The sequence below is a fragment of the Callorhinus ursinus genome, unplaced genomic scaffold (assembly GCF_003265705.2).
Source record: "Callorhinus ursinus isolate GAN/ISIS: 27379988/994484 unplaced genomic scaffold, GSC_fseal_2.0 scaffold10, whole genome shotgun sequence".
In the NCBI taxonomy this organism is placed as follows: Eukaryota; Metazoa; Chordata; class Mammalia; order Carnivora; family Otariidae; genus Callorhinus; species Callorhinus ursinus.
In genome coordinates, this window is record NW_027397072.1 from 21822779 (window position 1) to 21847462 (window position 24684).

Here is a 24684-nt window from a genome sequence, read left to right on the forward strand (position 1 = left end):
AACAGGGGCCAGCGAGCGGGAGGAAGTAGGTGCCTCCAGCCATCTCCAGTCTTTATCACCGGAGTCTGGTATCTGGTGTCTGGGTCTAGACGTTTGCTTCAGTTCCCCTTGGCATGGGGTCGGCCTGCTGGTCACACTTCCCTCTGACATCTGGCTTCAGGCAGAAAGAGAGAGGAAGATGACCCCTCTCCTGGCTGGAGCTCTGGACGCAGGGACGTTCAGGGAATGGAAGGACACCGATCATCTCTGTTTCAACGTCCTGGGCAGGTGGGCCACCGCTGCGGGAGGCCTGATCCCCGCGCCCCCCCCCCCCGCACTACAGTCTGGCCAGCTCACTCTGGGATGCTTCCAGGGACAAGTGGCTTGCTCTCTGAATGAGCCTGCTCTGGCTTCTAAGAGTGCTATCTGTTTAGGAATTTTAACCCAATCTAATTGCTCCAAATCCTCCTTCACCTGCCAGCAAATACATAAAAAGGGTTATGTCCTCTGGAGTCTTTCTTCAGGTAGAACACATCCATTTCTTAGCTGCCTTCCTGAAGGTGGGGTTTGGGGTCCCTCCAGCAGCCTGGTGGTTATCCAGGGATGCTGCCCCCCTCCTTCTCAGGCCCTGCTGTGAGGTCAGAGGGCAAAGCCACTGCCTCTGTCCAGAAGCTCTTCCTCTATGAAGGCTGCCCGAGATCCTCTTCAGACCATTCTAGCATCTTCACATCCCCTCCTCTCATCCAGTCTTCATAAAACCCTCCGAGGTAGGCACGGCTGCTCTCATTAGGTCCATTGTTCAGGTGGGGAAAACCAAAGTCTTCCACAAATCGCGAACCCCGGTCCAGGACTCCGAGCAACAAGCCTGTCAGCCTGGGAGACTCGCGGGCAGAGTCCTGGGGATCTGGTCCCATGCCTGGCACACAGAGGGGCCTGTGGCTTCCTTAGGGGCTGTGGTTGGGCCCGTGCTGGGTCTGGCCTGTCCCTCCGCACCTGGGTGAATGTGTCCCCGACCCCAGTTGTGTGGAGCCGCAGTGGCCTACAGCTCTGAGCTGGCTGCATAGCACCAGCCTCCACACTGCGGCATCTGCCACTGGGAAGCCCTCCCGAGCTGTGGGGCATCTTGTCCCTGTGGAGGCGGCAGCAGGCCCAAAGCCTGCAGAGGGTCGAAAATCCTGGGAACAGAGCCCCGGCCAGCCTGGCCAGCACCTCATTAGGAGGCCCAAAGTTGGGGGGGCATTTCAGAAACAATGTTGTTTATGTTTCTATTTTTAAACAAGTCTGAGGTCTCTGGGGGCACAAATGAAGTTATCAGAAAAGACATGAGTGGAATAAAGCCTCCAGCCAGCAGGCTGAGAAGGGCCCTTGGGACCAGGACTCTTGAAAAGCTGGGATGGGATTTGTTTATCTTAGACTCAGTGACATAGGCCTGGGACCAGGGTGCCGGACAAACATGTCCCCAAGCCCTCCACAGCCTGTTCCCTTGGGTGCTGCCAGGGAACTCAGGCGCAAGCAGTACTTTGAAAATGGTCCCATCAGTGTCATCTGCAGCAGTGTGGGAGGACACTCCACCTCTGGAAGGAAATCCGGATTCACTTCTCACCTCGGCCTCGTGAATGGTTTTCGCAGGGGCAGAGAGCCCAGTGGGGCGAGTGCCCGCATGGCACCCAGTCCCAGCCCTCGCCCTGCCAGACGGCCCTTCCACCCGCCCGGGTTTCTAGTCTCTCACCCGGCAGTGGGGCTGGCCACTCCTGCCTCGACTCCCAGGTGCCTGTCACAGGGAGAGGCGGTGAGGTGATGTGTCACCCGGGGAGGGCTAGAGCACATGTCTCAGTGGATCCTGACACAGCCCTGACACTGCTCTGAGAAGGGGATTTGTGGTTCCCTTCTCAGAGCAGTGAGGAGGGTAAGGAAGGTAAGGAAGCCGAGGCTCTGAGGGTTCGAGCGACTTGCAGAAGCGTTCAGATGCAGGCCTGCCTGGTCCGCAATGCCAAACTGCCTCTCGAGTGCTCTCAAGGGTGATACATCTGCTCTTGGGAGCTCTGCGAGAAATCACAAATGATGGCCAGAGCCAATTAAAGGCCCGAGTGGCTTTGGCTGCATGAGAAATACCTTCCAGAGGTGAGAAGTGTGGGAAGAGGCAAGGGGAGCAGGACTTGGGGGCAACAGTCCTGGTTTGATGCAGGTCTGACCTGAGACCAGAGCAGTAGCTACTTCCCACGGTCAGTGACATGTGACACAGGAGGTGGCAGGGGGCCGCTCTCACTCTGCACAGGAAACAGAACACCTCCCCCGGGTTGCCCCCGGATGACGAGGGGCTGAACAAACGTCACCCGGGTGAGCAGTGGGAAGTGCTACACCTGACCCCCTTCCAGAGAGAGCGCAGGGAAGCAGCTCTGCAGCATCTTCCATCAGGATGCACTGGGGGAGGGGCTTCCCATGGCCACACCCTCACAGGCCCCTCCTCCTCCCGCGGCACCGCCCCCCCACACTTAGCACCTCGGGGATCATCCACGCCTTGCCCTGGGGTCCAGATAGAAACTTGAGGCCAAAGTTGACCCAAGGTCGGTCAGTCAGCAGAGGGAAAAGCTACAAGTGGGAGCCCAGAGCCCTTCCCCACCTTCCGGGCTATCCTAACCACTTGTGTGGGAGGCCCGCTCATACCCGTTTGGAAGATTAGGATACCTAGTCCCCAAGGTGAGCAAGGACATGTACTCAAGGCCACCGGTGTCAGCCCTGCGACCCACCCACGCTGGGGGCCAGAGCCTTCTCTCTCTTGCTGACTGCTCACCCGCAGCAGAGCCGGCTTCCCACATCACTGAGCTTTTTCTGAAACCAGCCACTTCTTAATTCTTTGGCTGAATGTCTAAATACGGATTTTTGCCAATTCTGAGCCCTGCTAACTGATGAAGTTGTCAGAAAAAGATCTAATGATGCTTGAAAATGCAGGGAGTGAGCCAGCTGCCAAATTGCCCTCCCAGCTCTGACTCTGCCCGTGGGAGTCGGGACCCTCCCCCTGGGAGGAGGCGGGAGTCAGCGCTGAGCTGGAGACTGGGCCCTTCATCAGCTGTGTGACTGTGGACCAGTTGCTTAACCCCTTTGCTCCGCCACTTCCCAGCTGTGAGTGAGGATAACTCCCTCCTCGCAGTTACCCTGTGGATTCGATGAGATGAAGTGTGCGTGGCATCCCGGCACAGTGCCTGGCACAGCCTGGATTTCGGGGCAGGCGGGGAGGGTGGGGCAGGGGGGCCAGCTGGCCCGAACTCTGCCGAATGGACCCCAGGCTCCTGCGGGGAGGCTCTGGGTCTCTGATCAGCACCCAGTATTTATCTGGAGAGGGGGTGCTTAAGAGTCAGCTTACTTCTCTCCAAACGAGCTGAAAGGCTCAGAGTGACCTCATAGCCTGGGAGGTGGGGCCTCTGGGTTGGGAGCCTGGGAGGCTAGGCTGGGGTGCTCGCAGGCCAGGGCTGCCCCTTTGTTCTCTCTTCTTTCTCAGTGGGGTATTGGTCCCACTTGGGAGTCTGGGCACTAGGGGTGGGACGTGGCTTGGGGACTTGGGATTCAGGCAATTCCCAGGCCTGCCACGGGAGCCTGAGACGCTGGCCTCTGGGAGGGGCCCTGACGAAATGAGCTGGGCCTCGGTGCGGGCCTCCCCAGTATACAGAACACACATGTGTGATCTGTTACCAAGGGAGGGCTAGGGAGGGCATCTCAGCTAGAGATGGGAAAAGCCATTCCTCCCTCAGTCGCCCACTGTCTAGGCCACCAGCTCCTTCCCATCCTCCTTCTTCCTGCCACGCAAGCGCCCAGACGCACGCATGGTGATCTGCTTGGGGACCCTGACTTCATCTGCCCCCAGGAGATGGAAAAGAAAGAACAAAAGTGTTTTCGCAATTGTGTGGCCTTGGGTGGAGCTTTGAACTTCCCATAGACTCAGTTCCCTCATCTGTAGAATGGGGCCGTACCACTGTGCTTTACAGGCCTGCTCTGAGAATCAAATGCAGTAGAACACGCAAAGGGGCTCATGACCGCAAAGCACGTGACTCATGGCAGTGGACATTTGGGGCTGGAAAGCAGAATTGCTATAACCATCCAATCCACTTCCTTTGTTAGCAAGCCTGGGAGAACATCTGAGGGGGAGGGAGGGCCCAGGGCAGTGGCCTAAATACAGCCTGGGGATTACCACTGGGTCCAGCTGTCCTGGCCTGGGCAGGGGGTGATCAGACACCGCCTCCTGCATGCAGCCTTCCCCCCGTGCTCCCAGCCCTCTGGCTGAGTGCGTGTGCTCAGAGGACTGCCCTGAGGTGAAGGTCAGGAGCGGGCAGGAGAGCTCCTCACCAGGGAGTGAACTTCAACAGGAGCTTCCTTGGAGGTGGTGGTTGCTCAGAAGGTGAGGCATGGAAACAGGCTACTCTGGAGCAGGAGACCTTGGCTCCACCTCTGACTGGCCCCGTAACCTTGCACATGCAGTCTGTGGGTGTCAGTTTCTTCAGCTATAAAGGCCTGGCCATCCTTGGGAGGTGCCATGAGGTGGTAGCCACGCAAAGGCTCTGACAAAGTTGATCAAAAAGATGTACCAGGAGGACTCCCAGAGTCCAGGCACTGCCTTTCCACCCTCCCTGATCTCTTCTTGGTTGGATGGGCAGATGCAAAGTCTCTCCAGAGGCATGCCATCTGCTGTGGAAAAGGGGCTCGGGAACCCACAGGCCTCTGGGACCCCCTCCAGCCCTCTGAAAGACGAAGCAGGATGGTCATTTATAGAAGCAGAGTTTTCACTAGACGAACTGCCTCCCCTCCTTGACCCTCTGCTTCCCCAGCTGTCACTTCAGATAAAAACTCAGCTGGCCAAGGCTGCTGGGAGAGTTGACCTGCAGGCGTTTCTGGGCTGAGCCCCAGCCCTGGACCAGCTGCAGGACAGCACTAGGGAGGTCCTTCCGGGGCCCTTGGGGAGCGGTGGCTAGACTTGCCTGGCTACCCCAGCAGCCATTCAGCACGCTAAGAAGTGGGGAGGAGACGCTGACAGAGATGACCAAGTGTCTTGGGCTGGGTCTCTCCAGGTAGCACTACGCTCCCCCCCTTCCCCACAGGTAGCCTGGATGTGCCCATCTGGGGCGCAGCATTTGACATAGAGGTCAAGGATCTGAGCTCTACAAAGCCCCTGTGGTTTGTGATTCTCCTGTATGTTCTTTACCCAGAATTCCATGAGAAAGGAAGCCCCCGAGACCTCACTCAGTGCACAACGCATGGTAAATAATAACTACTTCTAAGGTAAAGAGATAAGAACTAGGTGTGAGAACCCTGTTCATCAGGCTGAGTCCACAATGTGTCTCAGCCGTGGAGATTTCTCCCTGGAAATCAACTGGACAAGGAGTGTCATTTGCCAGGGGTCCTTGGGGAGGGTGGGGCTCCCAGAGTCGCCTGGCTCAGCTGGAGGGTGATGTGGGGACAGGAAGGGGAATGAGCCGCACAGGAGCTCTGAGGACACCAGCCGAGGGGAGCATTCACGAGGCGGGGAGTGGGGAGCGGGACAGTTCTGGGGGCAGCTGCTGCATATTCTGAGACAGCCACAGTGAGGAGAGGCTGTTTTCGTAATGCTTTACTGAACGTCGGGAATGCAGGTGTTATTCCTGGGTGAAGATGACGGGTTGAACACTTGCATCTATTTTCACTCTCTCTGACACCCACTACAACTACAGTAAAGGGAGTTTTTAGAGGCATCACCCACAAAAAACAGAGAGAACTCGATAGAACATGAGTGCTCTGACACACGCAGGAAGCGGTAACTGACGGGGCAGACAGGAGAGAGCCCGACCCTGAGCCCACAGGGAGCAAAGCTGGTTAGCAGCCTTTTCTACATCCCAGGATCCTTGAAAGATTCTGGAACTGGAAGCACCCGGATGCCCTGAAAATACATAGAGGTTGGAAAAGGAGGATTGATTAAAAGTGTTGAAAGCTTTGGAGTTCTAGTCCCCTCCACTGGACGCTGGGTGGCTGGCCCTCCCCAGCCCTTCCTTGCGCCGGATTGGAAGGTTGTTCTCTGGAGAGTCTAAAAGAGACTTTCTGCATGGCGGGGGGGGGGGGGGGGGGGGGGCAGGTGTCAACCACATTGAGAACTGGGGATTAAATAGACAAGCGCTGAAGTCTAAGACTCCAGCAGCCCTCCTTTCAGAACTTTCCTCCCATCCTCTCTAGGGAGACCTCAAGAAATGGTCTCCCCACCACCCCTGCTCCCTCTCCAGGGGAGCTCCCAGTCGAAAGCCTACCCAGGGACTCTAGCTTTGACACAGCTCTTTAGCAACCACCCCCTACTCTCCACTACAAGCAGATGATTACCAGATAGCCAGGGAAGACCTCTGACACGGAAGATGGAGACCCAAACAAGCTGCGGGCGGGAGGGCGGGGGGAGGTGGGGGGGGTAACCATGGAGAAAAGATCAGATAAGACATTGCATTAGGAATAAGAAAATACTATTTTAAAACGGGGGGGGAGGAGCCCTTGGAAATTAAAAGCATAACAACAGAAGTGAAAAATTAAATTAAAGTTGTAGATAAAGTTGAGAAAAGCTCCGAGAAAGAAGAGCAAAGAGATGAAGATGAAAAATAGGAGAGAGGAGATAAAAAGTAGAGGGCCGATCCCTGATGTACAGCAGCAGGATATTAGAGTTCCCAGAAGGAGAGAACAAAGAAGACACAAGGGCGAGAGTTATCAAAGAAAACAATCCATGGAAACATCATAGTCCTGAATGACAGTTTCCAGACTGAGCGGGTCCTCTGCGTGCCCTGTACATGGGGAGAAAGACCCACACCACCTCACATCATTGGGACTTTCAGAATCCTGGGGCCAAAGAAAAGAGCCTGCAAGTTCCCAGGAAGAAAAAAAAATCGAGTTACAAAAAAAGGTCAGGAAACAGAAAGGCTTTGAACTTCTCAGTAGCAACAGAGAAAGCTGAAATGCACCTGAGCTCTGCTTTCCCAACGAGAGGGAAAATGACAACCAGCTGATAGGTCAGTTCCATGTAAACTCTCCATCAAGTACGAGGGGAGAATAAAGACATTATCAGCCATGTAAGGTGTATGGAAGGTGGCAAGACTTTTACCTCCGTGAACCCTTTATCAGGAAGCTACTAAAGGATGCGTTCCACCAAGACAAGGGAGTACGCGGAGAGAGGAAGACAGGAAATGAAGATCCAAGGGAGAAGTGACCAGAATCTAGGACAGCATGGACCAGGCTTGGAGGGCCACCCGGCCCTGACTAGAGTGGCTCTGAAGGCTGCAAGAGAAATTTCTCCAAGAAAGTGGAATGTACAGAAAACATCTCAGTTCTGAAAGCCTTTAATTAGAGGAGATTTTTAGGTGATCCGCAGAGGTCTGGTGTCAACTTAATGATAAGTACACAGAAAACTAAGCAAAAACAATGATTACATCCAGTGAAGATGACAACAGAAAACGTGCAGAGAAAAGTAACCATAGTTTATTTCCTGGCTCAGCTCCGAGTAGCATATGTAGTCATCATAACGCAAACGCTGAATACCGATCTAACCGAAATACTTCTATACCTGTACTGGGAGTGATGTGGCGGATGGGAGTCATGTGGGGGGAGGGAAGAGCTAAACCTCTTCTCTAGGGGGAGGTCAAAGGCTGAGATATTAAGAAGTGGCCATACAAGAGCACTCTCCAGAGATATGAAGGCAAGAACCATGAAGCAGCTAGGAGCTGCAAATGGTTTCTTTCCAGAGAAGGGAAATGAGGGTGACCCCCAGAGGGCAACTTGACTCTTGGCATGCATAAATAATTTTGATTTAAAATCTAAAAAAAAAAAAAAAAAAAAAACAACACTTAAATAAAAAAATACATTCCCATCCCTGCCCCTGCTACTCTGGTAATTTCTCAAAAGCCTGAATAAGCATGAGGACTCTTGATTTGCTGAAAGCTTTGGGAGTGGGTTCTTTGTAAGCTATTCTAAGCAGCTAGGCCCAGCCTGTCAGCAGGTATCAGAAAGGTTCAGAAAAACTGGAGACTGATAGAAACCAAGGATGTGAAGCTAAAACCTCAGGAGCCTCCTGATACCTCAGGCAGTTTCCCTAACCTCTCTGTGCTCACAGAGTTGATGCTGGGGGGAAATGTAGTGGAGGCCAGGCTGTGCACAGACCACCTGCCCTCAGGAACCCCGGAGGGGGAGCTGGGGGGAGGCCAGCGCAGCATGTTGGCCCGTCCTGTGTTGTGTCCTAGCCTCCATCCCACCAGCTCTGAGACCTTGGGATCTCCCCCACGTCCTACCACCCAACGTCCTGGGCCCGGAAACCAGAAACCCAGGTCACACTGTACCACTCCTCATCCAAGTTTACAGAAAGCAAGATCATTATTTACAAGAACAGAAACATTGAGCTAATTTGCTTTTAAATACACCAAAGAAAGCCGCAAAGAGAAAACAGAAACTTCTGAGTGAAAAAGGACCACTGTGTCCCTATCTTCAGGTTTTTCCCACTGCCCTCTGCTGCCCAGGCCATTCTCCTGTCTTGTTCTCTGCTGACGAGCAGACCCTTCCCAATATTAACCAACCCATTTTTTCCACCAGTGAATCCAAGTTAAGAAACAAGACTTTCTTCCCAGACCACTCAAACCCCTGAGCCAAGTTATAGCCGTACCCGAAGCTCCCTGGGGCCCAATTCTCACAGCCTTTTCCAGAGATGTGTTCTGGGCAGTGTGAGTCACGCAGCTCCCATCGTTAGGCCCGCAGAGGACACAACAGGGACACTCTCCTTGCTCATTTCGGGAAGCCAGCTTTTCCCTTCGACCAAGATTGGAAAGACACGGAGGGAAATTTAGTCCTAGATCTAAAGCCCCAAAAGCTAGTCTGAGGACCAGGGACGATCAGTGACAAAGTGCTTAATGACTGGTAGCAAAAGTCAAAAAATGACAAGAAGAGATGTGTATGGAAAGAACTGTTCTGGTGCCTGGGATTAGATCCTTCTTATATTTTTGCTCTAAAATGAACATTTTTAAAAAATGAAATGATGGTGATTGTGGATCACATCGTTTTTAAATGTCCTTACTTGGCAAAATTGGAAAGTTGGCATCTCTAGCTAGTTCTTCCTCAAAAAAAGAAGAAAAATTTATTTTGGAAATTTTACTGGACTATGAAAAGTCCAAAGTCTGGGACATACCATGGTCGCCAACACAAAAGAGAGTAAGAACGAGTCCCAGGGCCAGAAGCACAGGCTCGGGCAGTGAAGAGGGTACCAAGCATGGGGTTCAGTCTCTTGTTCATACCTAAGTGTGTGCTAGAACATCCCAGCTAAATGCTTTCGGCCCACTTCATGCCCCGCAGTGACAGGGAGCTCGTGCCCTCCTGCACACACCTCTGCCGATTAGGAAGTGCTTCCTCATACTGTCGAGAACCCTACGTCCTCGGACCCAGGGCTACACCTGGGAGCACCTAAAACCAGGTCTCACACCTGCAGGAAAACAGGCTCCGTGTGGCACCCCTCCCACCCCATCTTCTTTACCTGGGGTCTATTTGCTTCCTCCCACCCTGAATCATTCCTCTTGTGAAGTGACTTGCTTAAGATCGCATGGCTAGCAAGTGAGTTCTAACCCAGCCCTTCTGCTCCTGGCCCAGTGTCCTGCCCCTCGTTCTCTAGATGTGGCTCAGTGTCCCAAATTCAGGAGATGGTTCTGGCTGTTCAGAACCAGTTGGAAAAGGAACAAAGAAACCAAAATGCAAAGGGGGGAAGAAAAAGCAACATACAAAAAAGTCAATGTGATCCCAATGAACACTTAATAAACACTTATATATCTGCTTAGAAAAAATTAAGGAGGGAAATAAGGCAAATTGAACGTGATGATCATCCCTTGAGGTGGGCTGCCTACCAGTTTTTATTGTTTTTTGCTTTTCTGTGTTTTCCTACAATGATCTGGTCCCCCAGCACCCTCCATGCCAGCCCTCCAGGGCAGGTCTTGGCCAGGCGCTCCCCTTGTGCGCCCAGGGCACCTTGCAGGCCCAGGCACACTGTCAGCACCAAGCCAAGCCCTGATCAGAGGTGGAGGCCCTGGTTAGATGTGGGGTCACGGGGCCTGAGCAAGGTGTTTCCCTCCCCGGGCTTCAGTTTTCTGATGGGTAAAACCAGGGCAGAGAGCATTTGGCAGTGATGAGGCTGGGTGGTCTCTGAGTCTCTTGCCAGGCTTCACATTGGGATATTCTGGGACTGCCCAGTGACGCTGTCCCCCACCTGGGGAATGGAGGGCAGAAGCTTCCCATTCGGGCTGCCCCTCAGCCCTGGCCCCTGAGTGGATAGTCTAGGTCTGAGACCGCCCCCCGCCAGCCAGCACGTGTGAGGGGTGGGGATGTGGAGGTGTGCCTGTGTGGGCGTGGGTGGGTGTGTGTCTGAGTAGGGGGTAACAGGAGGACGGGCTCCCCATTTTGTGTCTGGCACAGGCACATTCTCCAATCACCTCACCTTTATGAGTATCGTGCTCCTTTCCTCTCCGAGACCCCAGCTCCCAGCTGCCCTGTCCCCCTCCCCCTCCACACCCCTTCTTATTCCTTTGTCTTCTCTGTTCCTGCCTCCATCTCAAGTACCTAGTTCTGTGCTCTTTCTCTGTCTCTGCCCACAACAAGGTCCGTCACTTCGGAGAGGCCGCATAGCCCGAGTTGAATGCGTGCCCCTTCACCTGTGTGATCTCTCCCTTAGGACCTTCTTCCCACCCCCCGCCCCACCCGAGCCCTCAGCCCTCTGCCAAGAGGTGCCCCACAGCTCGCAGGCCCATCTTGTTCCAGACGGAAGTGAAGATGGCCTCTCCCTGCACAATGACAAATTCAAACCATTATTCCTCTGAGATCAGAATGAAACATCGGGAAGCCTGACACCACCATGATTTGTTAACCTGACATCACCTCTCTGGGCACTGTATACATTTTAATTACAAATCTTAGAAGTGATTGGGGAGCCCTTTTATGGTGCACCTCTGGGCTCTTCTAGGTGCTTTGGGGGAAGGGCAGGGCCTTTTCACAGCAGGAACAGAAAACTGAAGATGGTCCTTAAGAGTTGGGAGTAGGGGGCGGTCACGGACAGCTCATGTCAGCACAGCCTGTGGGGTGCAGGGAGCCTTGGGGAGCACATGGAAAAACTCCCAGCCATCGCACCACTCCGCCCATTGCACAGGTGGGGAGACTGAGACGCAGGTTTGTACGAGGACTCTGCCCTAGCAAGGGCAGGGTGTGTGCGCGTTTATGTATACTGGGTCTATGGGTTATGAGATTTGGCCCAGGAAAGTGGGGAGATCCAGGAGGAGGTAGGAACATCTGGCCCACCTCTCTCATCTATCAGGCTCTAGGTCAGGGACAACTGGCTCAGTCGAGGGGAGAGGCTACGGGGGGGAAGGACAGAAATGCACGTGTCCTTTCCCGCAGTCCACCTAGAAATGGAAGGAGGCAGATTGGGATGACAGTCCCTGGGCTCCAAGGCCTGCTCCTGGCTTTTCAGGGAAGAAACTGAGAAGATTCTCAGTCCTTCTGGAAAAACCCTTGTCCACTGAAACAACCTGAGCAGAAAAGGGCTGAGGAGGGGGCTAGGCAGACAGACTGGGGTGGCACCCTGGCTTCCCCAAGGCCTGAACGGGGAATCCCGACCTTCCCACTTCTCTGGCTTGGGGCATAAAGGATAGCAAAGAGAGCTGGCTGGTGCAGGGTCCTAGCGGCGGGTTGGGGGGGTAAGGGGGTCGAGTAAATGGTCAGCGGGAAGCTGGTGGGGGGACATAAGCTGAGGCTCAAAAGGGAATGACAGGCAGACCCTGGAGGATCAGCCAGCAGGGCTGGTGGGAGCCTCAACGAGGCCCGCCGCCTGCCCCGATGAGACCTGGAGCAAGTTGCATTGTTTCCGTGCACTTTGGTCCCTCACCTGAGAAATGGTGACAGTCATCACGACTGTCCTGCCTCCGGGACTGATGCAAGGATAGAGTGAGGCCAGACGCATGTGAGAAGTGCTGGGAAACCATGCCCTGCTGGGCCCTACGCCTGGGGGTCCACCAGCCCCTCCAGAGAGGCTGCCGCCAGATGCCCCCACGGCCAGAGTGCCCACCCCTCCCCCCCCCAGTGTCCTCGACCCCTCCATGGACCCCAGCGGCACGCCCCGCCCCGCCCCCATGCTGCACTCACCCTCAGGGCTGGCAGGGACCTGACCTGGTCTGTGGTCAGTGTTGCCTCCTTGTAGTACTTCCCAGGGGGACAGAGCTTCAGGAAGGTGTCATGGATACTAAGAAGAGAGCCATAGTGAGCTGGGGATGGCAAACCACGTGCCCCTCTCCTGCCGGCCTATCTGGAGGAAGGGGACTTAGGACTGAGTGACATAGTAAAGGCAGTTAGACATCAGTCCACCCTTGTAGAAACATCCTGGAGGACTCCAGTGTGCCCAGCCCACATTGTGGGGGTGGGGGAAGGGGAGTGCAAACATGAGCGGGGCGTGAGGAAAGGTACATGAGTGTGCTCCATAGCATGGGATATACTCCACAAATGTTGGTTCCAGAATGTCAGAGCTGGAAGGGACGTCTGTGGTCACTCAGTCCAGTCCCTCACTTACAGATGGAGAAGCCAGCAGGCCCTTGGGGAAGCCAGCGTGCCACCCAGGCCATCTGCCCAGCCCCGCCCTTGGCCCGGAGAAGAGAGGTCACACGGTGGGTGGGGCTGAGCCAGGGTTAGAGCCCAGGCACCAGCCGACCACACAGCCGCCTGAGGCCCACAGGCTGTCTCCACAGGCCGCAGGACTAAGCAGCCCGCCTCATCTCCCCGCGATCGATGTCTCTACTATAGGCCCACACCGCCCTGCAGGCTTTGCTTGTGAGGGACAGACAGAGGGCGAGGTGTCTGGGTGGCCGTGCAGGGGGAGAGGGCAGGACAACGGGGAGATAACCCCCATCACTGGCTCTGGGCTGACTCATGAGAAGGGCCTGAAAACAGGAGGCAGAATGGCGCATGGCTGTTCACGAAGGACAGGCTTCCTCAGCCTTGTAAGGGGCCCTGGACCATCACCAGAGACTCTTCTGACAAGTTTGAGAGGGAGCCAAAAAGCGGGGTATGGAATAGGTGAGGGGAACCGTTCTCCAGGCAAGTCTGGGGGGCACTGAAGAGCACAGAGGAGGAAAGGCAGGCCATCATCCCTGGAGGGCCCAGTGGCCCATGAGGGGAGGGGGCCGCAGAAGCAGCCGGCCCCAGTCAAAAGGAGTATTTGATCACTGTCATCGTTAGAATTGCTGGCCTGAGGAGAGAAAAAGCAGACTGACTTTCAGTAAGTTGTACTAATTTTTAAGACTTCTCTGAAGCCCTGCACCGTCATGGCCAGGGCCCAGAACAGACTGCTCCCCTGGCCCCACCCAGGTTCCCCACCGGGAGTGGCCTGCCGCCGAGCTGTCAACGCTCGTGGACATTTTTCACAGAACTGCATGACAGGAAGGAGTCATTATCTCTCCTTCACAGATGAAACTGAGGCTCAAGGAGGTAAAATAACTTGCTTAAGGTCACACCGTGGTGCGTGTTAAATCCAGACGCCGAAGCTCTTTTCCCCAGAGCCCAGAGAAGGGAGGTGTCAGAAGCACTGCTGGAGGAAAGGGGTGACTGCCACGGCCACCCCTTCCTCTCATTTACCAAGTCTCTGTGCTGAGTGCACTCAAGCAAATTTTCTCGTTGAGTTTTCCCACATTCCTGTGGGACAGGGGCAGGGGTGATCATTTCTAAAGAAGGGTAAACTGAGGCTCAGGGAGTTTAAGGGGTGTGCCCAAGGTCATACAGCTTGAGAGAGAGTGGGGGCCGAAGCCCACACCCGGTTCTGCAGACTGTGCTGCTCACCCCTAAAGGATCCGCCCCCCCCCCCGCCCCGCCCCAGGTGCCAGTCTCTCCGCAGGGCCTCCCTGGAGCGCTTTCTGGGGAGGGGTGCTGTGGGGAGGGCCTGGCCTGGATTTCATGCCTTCCCAAGCCGCCGAGTGGGTGGGCTGCCTGCAGATGAATCGTGGCTGTATCTCAGCTGCCACAAAATGTTCTCCTCCTCCAAATATGGATCAGCCGGCTCTAAATGGAACTCTGAATTAATCACTAATGGACTCAAGAGTCAAAGCCATTTGAAAAAATCACACATTCAGCCTGCCAGAAATCAAGGAGCCCGTGCAGTGGCTCCCTCCCAGACACGGGGAGGGGCTGTCTGCAGGCTCAGAGGCCCCGAGACAGGGGAGACCAGCCCCGCAGCTCACACTCTGTGGGAACTTGGACCTGTCACATCCCTTCTGGTGCCTCAGTTGCCCTTCTGTAAAATGACTCAGTGACCCCCACTGCTCCCTCCAGTTCAGGCCTCCTATGGCTATTGTATGCCCTTCTCTGCACCCTTGCCTCTGAGGCCCTATTTAGTGATATTCAACTGGGTTCCACGTTAGAAACATGTGGGGAGCCTGTGAAAGCACCCATATCCACCCCTAGAGACTCTCATTCAAGGCCAGGGTCGGGGCAGGACCTCTACGTTCTATGAGCTTCCACGTTCCTCTCTTGCAGGCAGGACTGAGAACACAGCTCTGGTGCAGCCTCCATTTCTCCTCTTTCTCCCGGGCTCAGCTCCTGGGCCCATGGGGTCAGTAGTCCTTTGCCCTACAGGACAGCCTGCAGTCATTTTATAAATAGCCCTATCTTTAGCCTGAAAAGGTAGCTTTTATGATCTGCTCCTTTCAAGCTGTGTGGCTTGGACAAACCACTTCATTTCTCTGAACCAGTTTCCTCATTTGCAGAAAAAGAGATAATAAAAGCATGAAAATAACAGCTAGCTCCTGGTCAGCACTGACCCACGTGCCCGGTGCTGTTCTGACCCCTGACATGCATTTGATCATTTAATTGTCCTAATAACAACCATGTGAGGTTAGGTTCCAGTACTTTTGTATCAGGCTTTTTATAAGTGTGGGAACAGGCTCAGCAAAGAAATGCATCCATGGTCACACAACTAGAAGGAGCAGAGCTGAGCCTCCAGCCCAGCCCCTTGGCTTCCGGGAAGCCAGCTCGTAACCATGCTGCCTGCTGACCTTGACCCAGTGATGGGTGCTCCAGGAGGGCCAGGCGCTAATGGCCAGGACAAGGCCTGGAGGCTGGGAAATGTTGGGACCTCAGGGGTGTTAAGAGGGAAGAGAGGCCCTCATGGCCGGTCAGCCTGTGTGGGGGCTAGAGGCAAAGCTTCAGGCTCCCCAGGCAGACTCACACGCAGCCCACAATCATGACGGGGCGGCCCCTGAGTGACACCGAGTAGGGCAAGTGGCTCAGACTGAGTCGGGCCAACCTGGGCTCCAACCCTGGAGGTCTAAAGGAAGCCACAGGTGCCCTCCTGCGCTCAGGCCCCAGACATGGAGTCTGTGGCCACGGCTGAAGATAAAGACCTGGAAGGGCCGTGTGCTGAGCCCAAAGAGACATCTGGAAGTCGGGGGCTTCTCAGGGAACAATTGAATCAGAAGTCAGGGAGGGCTGACTTGGAGCTGAGGCCGAAAGGGACAAGCTGTGAAAGAAAATCCCCACCGGCTAGAAATTGAGGGTGGACAGACCCCTCCTGGGGGAGCCCGGCCAAGGCAGCCCCGAGACCAGAGTGTGTCACATGTGGTCTACCCCTCCCGCTGTGTGTCATCTGCAGATCTGGTGACCAGGCCTTTGTGTCCTCTGCACAGCACAGATAAGAAGGTGGGAAAGTAAAAAAAAAAAAAAAAAAAAAAAGGTGAGAAAGTATTAGATGAGGGCAGAGCCACCCTCGTCCAGAGGTTACTTGTCTCTCAGTCTCTTGGATCCTTTTCTCAGCTGAACCGATCTCTCCAACTGCACCGTCAGCCAGGCTGTATGTCTTTGTCACATTAACAGGAAAATCACCACGCGTCTTCGGAGGCCACATAGGACAATTGTCCAAAAGGGACTGGGGTTTAGTCTAGCCCCACTGATCCACTTTCTCTCCTGAGTGCTGCTGCAGCTGCCACCGGGTGTGCGTTTCGGCACTGCCCTTCACCTTGCGGACAATGCAGCCACGCTAACGCCGACGTGGGCAGAACCCCGGGCCCCTCCAAGAAGCTAACCTATGATCAGCATGCATGTGCGTGTGTCCTTCCACACATACTCTCGTGTGTGTGTGTGTGTGTGTGTGTGTGTGTGTGTGTGTACGCGCGCGCATGCGCGCATGTAGAATCTTTTGTTTTACAAAAACGGAAGCAACCTGGATATGCCTGTCTAGCTTACCAAGATATCACCGTTTACTTACTCGTGGTAATAGAGCACATCCTCCAAAATCTTCCTCAGACAAGTTGCGTAAGAGGTCATTTTTAAAAGCAATTTGCATGTCAAAAAAATAGTTACTTCACTTTCACTCTTGATTACTAGTTTAACTGTGATTTCATTCTAGATTGGAATTTTTTCCTTATAATTTTGAAGTTTAGCCACTGTCTTCCAAGTCCCAAACCATTCTGATTCCTGGTCCTCTGTAGGTCTTTTGTTTTTGGTTTTGTTTTCTCTATGGAAGCTTTTTGCCTCTTGTCATTATCTCTGGTGTTCTGAAATGTTATGATGACATGATTTAATGCAGGGTTTTAAATGTTCTCTTCAAATATCTAGTGTCCCTCAGCTTCCAATTCATAACCTAACAAGTGAAGCTGTCAAAAGCCAGCCAGGAGCTTGCCTGTCATTGGGGCTGGTGGTCCTGAGGCAAGAGCCTGTCTGCTCAACTCTGTCCAGCTGAGTGCCTGTCTTCTGCTGGCCTGGGCAAGGGGTGCCTAGCGGCTGGCAGGGCAAGAGAAGGAATCACATAAGACTTTCAATCCCCCTTTCTGGACCTGGACGGAGCACTCATATACCGTGCCGTTCATGCCCCCTGCAATCCCATGAGGAGGGCTGAGAGTCTGCAGCCCTCACACTGCATGACGCTTGTCTTCGGTCCAGAGCCTTCCCTGCTGGACGGGAACCTGCATGACGACGGGCACGTGGACTACTCCCCGTTATGCTCCCAGGGCCCTCATGGTGTCTGACCCATGGCAGGCTCTGAAGAGAGGCTTGGGGAGGGAGCCAGGGCTTAGAGCACATCCAAGTTTACCCAGCCAGGCTTCAGACCTGCTTCCTAAGTCCTCTCTTCCTTCCCCCCATGACCCCAAGAGGCCCCATCCACATCTGTGATTCTGTGAAGCAATCCTGCCTTGGAGCCCCTGGTGGCTGGACGCCTGAGGTTTCGCTCAACTCCCGTTGGGCCCTGGAATCCTGGCGTTGGGCTCTCCTGGCGGGGGTCTGTCTCTGCCTCCCGGTCTCATCTCCAGGGTTCCCCAGTGCTAGGCAGGGACCATACTCAGGGACCAGCATGAGACCATACCAGGACGAGAGCTCAGCTCAAGGGGAGGGAAAGGGGCCCTTTGACTCACCACAGGATCTCATTTCTGGTCAGGAAGGTCAGGGCCTACAACAAACCACAGAGAGGTGACCTGCCCACTCCATCCTGTCCTGCTCCGGCCCCCTGGGGAGGGGGGAGTTTCAGGGACCTGGGGAGGAGAAGCCCATGCTCTTATCCTACAGCTGGCAAAATGGCCCCGGGTGGTGGCAGAGGAGCAAACCCCAGGCTCTGACAGCCTTGGGAAGGAGCATGTTGTCACAGAGCTGGAGAGAGGTTTGAAGTCAAGACTACAACCCTGGGCTCTGGAGCCAGAGACAAATGGGGAAGGAGGCCTCGGAGGACCGGTCTGCCTCGTCTGGACGCAGGTTTGTCAAAGGCAACAGCTACCGCTCTCTGGTCTCAGGCAAGAGCTTCCCTGTTCATCCCACCTGCCTCCAGAAGCTTCCCCCACCTCTGCCCAGAACATCTTGCCTCATCTACCCACCTGGTATTCTTCCAAGTCCTCCCAGTGCATCTGGTGCCTCAAACACTGCCCCATGCCAACCCCACCCTTCTCTCTGCCTGCAGTAGAACCTCAGCCCCAAGGGCTCAGCAGGTGAGGTGACCAGGTGATCCAGTTGCCATGGTGGCCCACATTCCACCTTCTGCCCATTCTATTTGAGCCTCTGAGTGAGCAAAGGAGCAGATTCTTTTGGTTCCCAAGGCTAATAGACATCCTCCCCCTACACACAAACAGCAACCAGAAAGGCAACCCAATAACAGGGTTAAGAGTCATACTGTTGGCTCATGAGTCACTCTGGCTGGGTTCAAATCCCAGATCTGCCACACGCTGACATGTGACCTTGGGCAAGTTACTCAACATCTCTGGATCTTAATTTCCTCATCTATAAAATGAAGGTGATAGTTGTGGGATTGCTGCAAGGATTATTTGAGTAATACACATAATAGTGTTAGCACATTATAGGTGCTCGGTAATGTTAGTTAACTATTAGAACCACATCCCAAATACTGGGCCAGGCGTGGGGACACAGTGATGAATAAGCATAGACTCTGACCTCAAGAAGTGACCAAAAGAGCACAGAAAAGGGCGTTCCACCCCATTGACCAGGGTCCCTGCAGGAACAGAGGGCACACTCAAATCAGGGTAACTTGAAGAAGGTCTAATAACCCACAATGGCAAGGTCAGGGTGTGGGGAAGCCACACAGGAGAGCAGAATCTGGGCCAGTAACCCCAGAGCTGCTACCAGTCCCGGCCCAACACACATGGACTAAATACCCCAGCATCACTCTCTCTTCTTCCTCTGCGCTCCTGGGAGGATGAGGAACAGGGTAGAGAGTGAATCTGGAAAGACGGAGAAGACCAGCACGAGCCATCAATTCTACAGGCCAGGAGGGTCCTCCCCAAACCATGTCCCCTGTCCCTGCTTCCAGGATGGTCTGCACGTCCACCCTCACGCTGTCCTAGGTAAACGTCCCAGGGGCTTTCTGATAGAGTGAATTTATATCTCTGGAAATGCAACTGCTCATTTTTCTTCATCTGTCCTCCATGGAGATAGCCTGACGGAAGAAACCCAGGGGCCCTCAATCCTTCGTTCACTTGCGGACACAGGTGGGGCAGCTATAGTGTGCCAAGTACTTGGCTTGACCCTGGGGGAGATGAGTGAATGGTTTCAGCCCTCAAGAAACAGAGACTCACCACGCACACGCACATGCACACACACACACACACACACCAGGGGAGATTGAGCAGATGCCAGCAGAGAGCTCATAGTACAGAATTATGGGTATTTGTAAGTAGAAAGCAATTTGCATGTCAAAAAAATAGTTACTTCACTTTCACTCTTGATTACTAGTTTAACTGTGACTTCATTCTAGATTGGAATTTTTTCCTTATAATTTTGAAGGAAATTTTCCTTATTATTTCTGCTGGGCAGAAAGTCTTCCTGGAGGTGGTAGCATTTATGTGATTGTTACAATGTCATGGTTAAGAACATAGGCAGGCTGCCTCAACTTGGGCAAGTCATGAAACTGTTCTAAGCCTCGGTTCCCTCATTTGTAAAATGGGAACAATAAATCCCCACTTTATAGAATTATTGCAAGGATACAATTAAATAATAGCTATAGAAAACTCTTACTTAGCAAGACACCTGTCACATAGTGAGTGTTCAGTAAAGGGTAAATAATATTATTACTTTTTAAAGCTGGACCTGAGGGAAAAGGGGAGGATTTTTTAGCAGGCAATGTCAGTAATTAAATCCCATCCTCTGGTAAGCCCTTTGAGCTCCTACTCTCATTGACTCGAGCAGCTTCTCTCCGCCAAGTGTGTGTGTGGGGTGGGCAGGGGATGGCTCCTTCACCCTGGGGAAGGTGGACACAGGTGTGGTCCCGCGATGCTGTGGGGTCACTCAGCTAGCCAGCAGGCAAGTGGGGGTCCACAGCACGAGGCGGGAGGCCGGCGAGCTGGAGGATCACCCCCTGAAAGGCTGTCTCCTTCTCAAGCTTGGCTCAGTCCCCCCGGAGAGAGCAAGGTGCAAGCGTCAAGCGTGGCAGGGGCTGGTATGTCCTTTAACACCTGGTTGACACTCGCTAAAAGGAGAAAAACAAACTAGAGAACAGCCCTGGGGCTCAGAGCTTTAGCTACTTATTCGACAACTATTTATCGAGCTCGGCTGTGGAGCTCGTGACTGAGACAGGCCCTGCCTGCGTGGCACCAGACACGCAGAGGAAAAGTACCATTCCCTAGATAGTGATGAGCACTGGGAAGACACAAAGCAAGGATGGGAGGACAGGGGGGTGTTTGAGAGGCTCTCTGGGGAGGCACCCTCTGAGCAGAGTCCTGAGTGACAGGGAGAGGTGAGCCAGTCCAGAGCAGTTTTCCAGACCTGTGAAGCACGGCCTCTAGCTAGAATTAAAGAACATTTTGGTTTTTGTTCTTTTGTTTACCCGGTACATTCCAGTTTGAAAATGATGCAGGTTTGCCACTTATAACTGTGATATAAAGTTTTCTTTATAAATATATTTAATTAAAAGAAATAGGAGCCCATTTAAAGAAAAATATTAAATAAATAATCATACAGGTGGTAAAAGAACATGCCGGAAATCACAAAGGTCTTCTCTGTGTCTGTCTCCCTCCCTCTCTCTCTCACACACACACACACACACACACACACACACACACACAGACACAGACACACATAACCAACATTTGCAAACTCTGTTACCCACCTCTCTCCTTTCCTTTTCACCCCCCGAGCCCTCCCTAAAATGCTGCACACCCTCAACCCCACGCAGGCTCTGCCATTTCTTCCTAGAGAGGATTTTCACTGGTTCCCACAAATAACAACAGAAACAGTAATATCACCTTACATTTGCATATCCCTCTGTAATTCCAAAATACTTTTCTATGTAACATCTCATTTGTCCAAGAAATAAAAAAAAAGGAAGAAAATTCCCCCAAACTGATCCTGACTTCAGTACACTAATCAATCAGCATCCCCACCTGCCTCCAGCCTGTTGAATCTCAGACTCCTCTCCAACAGGGGTTTTGAAAGGGGTGTGATTGAACAGAGAGCAGGCCCAGGCCCGCCCAGGCAGTTCTGGTGTCCTTCTTCTCCAAGGTCTGCCCCTGCACGAACCCTCTGAACCCTCCAAGGGGAACGGAACGCATTCTTTGCAAAATTTCCATCACCTTGCAGTGAACGCTGCAGACTATTAAAACGGCAACCCCTCATCTGACCTTGATTTAGATGTCTCTTAAAATCCAAAAGGGGCTGAAAAGTAAACTGTATCCAGAATATATAAAGAACTCTTACAACTCAACAATAAAAAGACAAATAACCAACTAAAAAATGGGCAAAGGATCTGAAGAGCTATTTCTCCAAAGAAGGTACACAAATGGCCAATGAATGCATGAAAAGATGCTCACCATCCTTCACACTGCCCACCCACTAGGATGGCCAAAACCAAAAGACATGAAGTGTCAGGCAGGATGTGGAGAAACCTCATACACTGCTGGTGGGAACGTTAAATGGTAATGGTACATCCACTGTGGGAAAGAGTTTGACACATCCTCAAACTGTTAAGCAGAGTTACCATGTGACCCAGCAATTCCACTCCGGGCTATGTACCCAAGAGAAATAAAAACATTCGTCCCCATAAAAACTTGTACATGAACATTCATAGTCGCTTTCTTCATAACAGCCAAAAAGTGGAGGCAGCCCAAATGTTCAACTGGCGAATGTATAGATAAAATGCGGCATATCCGTACAACGGAGCATTAACCAGCAACGAAAATAAATGAAGTATTGATAGTACAACATGGATGAAGCTTAACAACATTCTACTAAATGAGGGAAGCTAGTCACCAGAGGCACCTATTGTAGGATTCCATTTACACGAAATGTCCAGAAGAAACAAAACCAGAGATGCAGAAAGTAGATTAGTGATTTCCAGGAGCCGGCAGAGGGGAGACTGGAGGCGGGAGGCAGTTTACTGCTAATGAGTTTGGAGTTTCTTTTTGGGGTGATGACAATATTCTAAAAATGGGTAGTGGTGATGTTTGTACAATTCTGTGAATACAGTAAGAAATACTGAGTTGTTCACTTTTGAGCCCGAACTGTAGGGCATGTCAATTATATCTTCATAAAGCAGTTATTAAAAATTTCAAGGAGTGTTTATGTCCTAACCCAGTGACTGGCGCATGGCAGGTCCACCGTGAATATTATTTGAGGAACATGTAAATGAGATTATATCTTGAAATAGTTTCAGATCTGTTTCCTCAGCCTGTGAGTCTTACAGCCCAGGGGGTCCCACCCACTGTGGTTCGTCAGTGCGGGGGCAAGGAGAGATCATGCTGGAGCAAGTCACTGCCCAGCTTTGAACATCAACTAGATTTTTGTTTGAGTTCCCGGCAACCAAGTGGACTGGAAAGCCATCCTTTGTCTGGAGAAAGGATTTTTCTAAATTCCTTTGTTGTGGCAAGAGGCACGTCAAGGGGGTGTAGATCCTGGACTCTGTAGAGGCATTCTCAGCAGGCAGGGGAAGAGGATGGGAGGTTTGCCCTTGCAGTCTTGGGGACAATGAGGATGAAGAAGAGAGCGAGGAATTTAGACCGTCATGAGCTCACTACCCCAGGGTGAGGGTGCAAGCGTGCTTAGAAATGTCCCTGGGAGCTGAGAGTCTCGCGCTTGAGTCATCCTTCCCTGAGCTCATTGACCGTGGCGGGGGGGGGGGGGGGGGGGGACATGACACCTCTAGAAGTCGGCCTGATACTCAGCCTGTGCACAGGGCAGGACAAAGCTGGCCAGGGAGGCATGACCAAGGCAGGATTCCTGGCCTCCCTGGCCATGCAGGGGACCCAGAAATTCTCACGTGCCCCAGGGAGAGGACTGGAGAGGTGGAGAGCTCAGGCAAAGGCCTGGCCAGGAGGAAGAGCCCACTAAGGCACTTTTCCAGGGACAAACGGGATGCTAAAACTCCCGCAGTGCACATCAACACATTACCTGGAAGGCCAGGTCATGCCTTGTGGGACCCCAGCAAAAATGCATAGAACACGCATGGATCCAAGGACGTCTCCTCATGGCCAGAGGAGCCCCCTCATGCACCCAGATGCTGACATGGGGGAAAGAAGTGGGCACAAAACCTGAAATTTTGAATATTTGCATAGAGGGGACTGGTTCCTCCAAAAAGGATTTCTTTAGTTTTCTATTTACATTGCCCTGGGAGGAGTAGGGATTGTGTTGGGGCGCATGGCTAGAAACTGAGAGTGAGTCTTTGAATAGATGGAAGATTTAAATGGGAAAGACATCATTCAACTTGGAAGACCCTGAAATATTATTTAGGGGATGCAAGCTTGAGAGGATCCAAGCAGTTCTAGAGAATAAACTCTCTTTCCTTTGCACACACCCAAGGAAAGACTCCACAACTAGGCCAGGAGAGCACCAACGTAGGAGAAGCTGGAGCGACCAGGGAAGCCAGGGAGAGAGCCCCGGTCTAGGGAGGGCTGATCCAGTGGGCCCTAGAGACCATCACCCGAGGAGCAAGGCTGGAGTCTGCACACTGACGGTGGTGGGGAGGAGGAGGGGGCCCGTCACGCCCCACCCCACCCACAGCCCTCAGGCAGGATGCCTGCTCTCCATAGCACACATCACCTTCCCCAGGGTTGTGCCAGTTCTACCCAGACCCAACTCCAGGGCACTTAACTGCCTCAGGGTCCCGTTTGTCCCTGGAAAAGGGTGAAGGTGGAAGTGAGCATCTGTTTGGAGGAGACTGAGCCTCCTGACTGATGACTACAGATCCCGAGGCAGCGGTAGGAAGCTGGTAGATAGATACACCTAACGGCAACACAAGTCGGATCACCTGGAATTAGTGAAGACTTCACAGGTTAAAGGCACCATCAGCCACAAGACTCCCCTCACTTCAGATGCCAGCCATAAGTTCTGGGGTTCCCAGGCCTCCTGTACTTCTGACCAAACAGCCACTATCCCCTCAAATTTGATAATTCACTAGAACGAACGACTCACAGAACTCAGGGAAGCACTGTCCTGACGACCGCAGTTTTATTTAAAGGGCACAAATCAGGACCAGACAAATGAAGAGACACCTCTTAGTGTGAGTCTGAAAGAGTCTCAACATATGAAGCTTCTGTGTTCTTAGGATGCACCACCCTCCTGGATGTGTCACACAAACTAGGAAGAGCTCACCTGAGCCTCAGTCCAGAGCTTTTCTCGGGCTTTCATGATGTAAACATTGATGGAATCATTGGTCATGTGATTCCACTTAATCTCCAGCCCCTCTACCCTTCCCAGAGGACAGGCTGACATCACCTGTCTCAAAACCCCAACCCTCTTCCAGCCTGGCCTGCCCCTGTCCTGAGTCATCTGATTAGCATGAACTCGGTCATGGAGCACCCACCATTTTTAACGAAGACACGCCTATCACTTGGGAAATTCCCCAAATTTAGAGGTTACCTCCCATGAGCCAGGGACATAAGTCACCCAAATTCTTTGCTATACAGCACTAGGAAATCTGGGGTTGGGGATGGGGTACAGTTAGAGAAATGAAAATCCTTTCCTCTCCCCGAGGAGGGTGAAATTTATTTGGGGGTTAAAAAGATTCACGCAGAGGAAGAATGTGGACAGATAATATCTTGAAGCTTAAACCTTCATGTTCTTTTCCACCTTCTCATAAAAGACATTTTTTTTTTCCTTTCTTCGTCTCCCATTCACATTGCCTGGGGACAAAGTGAATTGTCATGGCAGAGGGAAAAGGCTAGAAGCAGCCACTGTTAACAAATCAGACTTTTGGCGAATCCAAAGGAAAGGCTGAGGGAAGCCGGG

At 52.8% G+C, this 24684-nt stretch overlaps 1 protein-coding gene across 2 annotated transcripts in view; it reads right to left on the bottom strand.

Moving 5' to 3' along the window:
• The window catches only part of CIB4 (calcium and integrin binding family member 4), a 47643-nt gene extending 29701 nt beyond the window's left edge, over positions 1-17942 (bottom strand). The window contains exons 1-4 of one of the 2 annotated variants that reach the window (XM_073897124.1): positions 17832-17901; positions 17379-17413; positions 16235-16523; positions 12133-12229 (exon numbers count right to left, since the gene is read on the bottom strand). In XM_073897124.1, the coding sequence (XP_073753225.1) occupies positions 12133-12229; positions 16235-16293 (156 nt within the window). In that variant the 5' untranslated portion in view covers positions 16294-16523; positions 17379-17413; positions 17832-17901. Of the gene's footprint in view, positions 1-12132; positions 12230-16234; positions 16524-17378; positions 17414-17831 lie in introns of both variants that reach the window. The other variant, XM_025868626.2, reaches the window with a different exon arrangement.
• Positions 17943-24684: the final 6742 nt, after the last annotated feature.